We start from the raw sequence: 3,109 nt of genomic DNA, 5'->3' as shown, positions 1-3,109 counted from the left end.
ATGTGAGTTAGCAGAGTATGAATTCAACTGTTTGTTGACAGCTTTTCAAACATGATAGTCTTGTATTTTGCTAACATTTTGTCTCTTTCAATAGGTATAAATGACCAAGGATTGTACAGAGTTGTAGGGGTGAGTTCAAAGGTCCAGAGACTTCTCAGTATGTTGATGGGTATGCTTCTTTTCTAATCATTTTCCATGCATTATTTGTTTATGTTCATTGACATCTCAAGTTAATATTTCATAGTAACATACAGCATACTTGTGAATCCCTTCTTTTCTTCTGCCTAGATTAGTTTTCTCCCAGGTGACTTAGAGAAGTAGATTAGTGCTTGCATCAGCACAGGTCATCCACTTCCTCTTGACTTCCTAAAAAATGGAAGAAAAAAAACCACAGTTCATGAGCGAATGTTGTCTTCTGCTTCCTTCTCATAGGAAAGTAGCAGCTAGGCCTCTGTGGTTTGCATGGCTTCCACATGGGCTGTTCAGGGTCTTGACATTTGATTGGACAAGACCCCTGGGACTCGCTCATTTTTCTGGAGCTTCCAAAGCTCTCATTTGACAGCACGGGTCTGGTTCTTAGGGATGCATTGGTATTCACAGGACTTGTTTGTAGTTTGCACCAGGCTCTTCTCCAGAACCATGCATGTCCCATCTGTGCTGATAACACAGTGTTCTTTGGCATCACAGACTAGAGGAAGCCAGAAAGTGAATTCATTTTATTACCCCAGACATTATGTGAATGACAAAGCGCTTTTGTATTACACGCTGCTGTCACTTCAGTGCCACCTGTAAGACATCCCACTTTTCTCCTCACCCCAAAACAGACTGCCTTTTGAGGAGTGATGATAACTCGTCAGGCTTGAGGGCCTCTATGCCATTATGACCTTACTACATATTAATTAATTTGATATCTCACTTTAATTAATCAATATTAACAATGCCCTCAGGTATACTGTCAGTGCATTTAAAGCTTTCTGAATCTTACAGCATTGTAGCAAAGACTCATTTTTAGGAAGCAGAGACCTTCCTAAAAATAAATGAATAAAATCAACGGAGATGTTACAGATAGGCTTGCTTGTTTGGCTTTCTTTGAATTAAGGGTTTTATAAGCAACCACCTTTTTTTAGCTGTTAAGCACAGGGAAAAATTGCCCATCATCAGTTGGAGAGCCTTATTAGAATACATTCACTTTCATGAGCTGTTTTTATTTTCTGCCTCTCTGGTTTAACTTGGGTGTGCAAATTTGGCAGTCAGATTTTCCTTTTTGCCATTAGAGGTCTCCAAATTAAATAGACTCAGGTTGCCAGTGGTTCAGTAGCAGCTGGAAGAGTTTTATGGGACTATAGCATCTGCTTTTAGTTAATTTTAAAATTAGAAACACTTCTCTCATTTCCAAGAGGGTGTTATGATGATTAGAACTAGAAGACCGTTGATACCAGAAGGGGAGATTTGGGCTGAAAGGTGCCTTGTGACAAGAAATTGGTCCTAAGGACCCTAGCATTATAATTATTTATTATCTCCTTGTTCATGTTCAAGGGCGGTTCGAGCAAGGGTGTCTCTCTGGTCACCCTGAAATGTTAAGCTCTCCCAAAATTTGTTCTTAATCTCATGAAATCTCACATGATCTGCATCCCCAAACTCAGTTGGTAGTTTCCTTTATTTTGGGGAAATGTCTCATCCGCAATCCTTAACTCGAAAGGTGTTTTAAAATATCTAAGCCCTCAAAAATTCATGATCTAGCAAACTGTTTTCATTTTCCATGAGACTCAGAGTAGAGAAGTTCGGGACACAAGCGTGACACAGCCTCATTTACAATGCTGGCAAAGGAAATGCTGTGTTTTCGGTAATATTCTGCAAACAGAGGAAGTTAGAGAATTGACGTGAGGGAAAGATATTTGCTTATTTTTGTTTTGTTACCAACTTTGTTACTAACCCAAACTTTAGCTGTTAAGGAAATAGATTTATTCACTATTTCCTAATAAATTTAAGATTTCCTTAAGATACATCTTTACTTCCATCCTGATTCAGCAGGTATTCAAATTGAAACAATTTATACCTCTTCCAAAAAAAGGATTTTAGAGTTTCTGAACAGTTGTGTATACATTATTCCATAGATTTTCTTTCTCTCCAGTTTTTTCCATGTAGCAACATTATTTTAAAATTGTATATGTTAAAGAGGAAAAATATTGGGTAAGTTATTAACTTCATGCTTCTAAGCCAATCAGTGTTTCCCCCCTCTAGAAAATTATGATAATTCTGTTCACTTATAGTACTATGCAGTTATTTTTTAAAATTATTATTCCTCTAGGTATTTATTTCAAATTTGACTTTTTTCAAAGTACATTTTGTTTTTAATGCATTTTTCTTTGTACAAATGAAAAATAATTTTTGAGTATCCGAGAAAAAGTTCCAAGCCATTATATATTATTTGACAAAATCTTCTACTTTCTTAGTTTACTTTAGTTCTTGAGAGCTAATTATTTACTTCGATATTATTTTTTATTGCCATTTTACATAAAATATTTTTGTATTGTTTAAAATATTTTAAGTATTCTTTAAATACACATGTATAAATGTTTGAGATGATTTCTAAAGAAAGGATGAATGTTCAAGTCTTGCATGTTTCCTTCATTCATCTCCTTTTTTTGGTGTGTTTCCCCCCTTCACATTTAAGACTAAAACAGAGAATAAAATGTTTCTAGTCTTTCTTCCCCTCCCACACCCCTCCCTCCTCTCCTCCCTCTCCTCCCCTGCCCTCTTTTTTCTCTCCTGTCTGGCTACCAACATGAAATGCTAATGGCAGTTGATCACATTAAGTCCTCTAAACTGTCAAGTCGTCTGTACTCCGCCAGGCCAGGTAAAGGAGTGGACAGCTGTTCTCCTCCCACAGTGATGAGAATTGTTTTCCACCTTAGTCGTCTTCCATCCTGGGAGCAGACGGTAGCAGCCTGCTGGGTTTCCAGCAGGCTCCTAGCTTTCTGTGGACCAAACTTCTTAAGTTTCCAAGAGGAAATGCCCAAGCGAGCGGTTGCCTTCCTTCCCTTTACAAGTCATTTTCCTTTCCTTACCCTTTTGCTCCAACAGGGGGCACACACAGTCTCGTAATTGT

The 3,109-nt window shown here is 37.7% G+C and overlaps 1 protein-coding gene across 2 annotated transcripts in view; it reads left to right on the top strand.

Annotated features, from left to right (window-relative positions):
* The window catches only part of ARHGAP10 (Rho GTPase activating protein 10), a 242,147-nt gene that overhangs the window by 149,443 nt on the left and 89,595 nt on the right, over positions 1 to 3,109 (top strand). The window contains exon 14 of one of the 2 annotated variants that reach the window (XM_006906273.3): positions 95 to 169. The exons of the other annotated variant lie outside the window; for it this stretch is intronic. Coding sequence (XP_006906335.1) covers positions 95 to 169 — 75 coding nt within the window. The remainder of the gene's footprint in view (positions 1 to 94; positions 170 to 3,109) is intronic. 2 annotated transcript variants of the gene reach the window in all.

This window comes from Pteropus alecto, unplaced genomic scaffold (genome assembly GCF_000325575.1).
Source record: "Pteropus alecto unplaced genomic scaffold, ASM32557v1 scaffold50, whole genome shotgun sequence".
NCBI lineage: Eukaryota > Metazoa > Chordata > Mammalia > Chiroptera > Pteropodidae > Pteropus > Pteropus alecto.
Note: the sequence above shows the minus strand (reverse complement) of the source record. Positions and strands in the feature narration are given on the sequence as shown.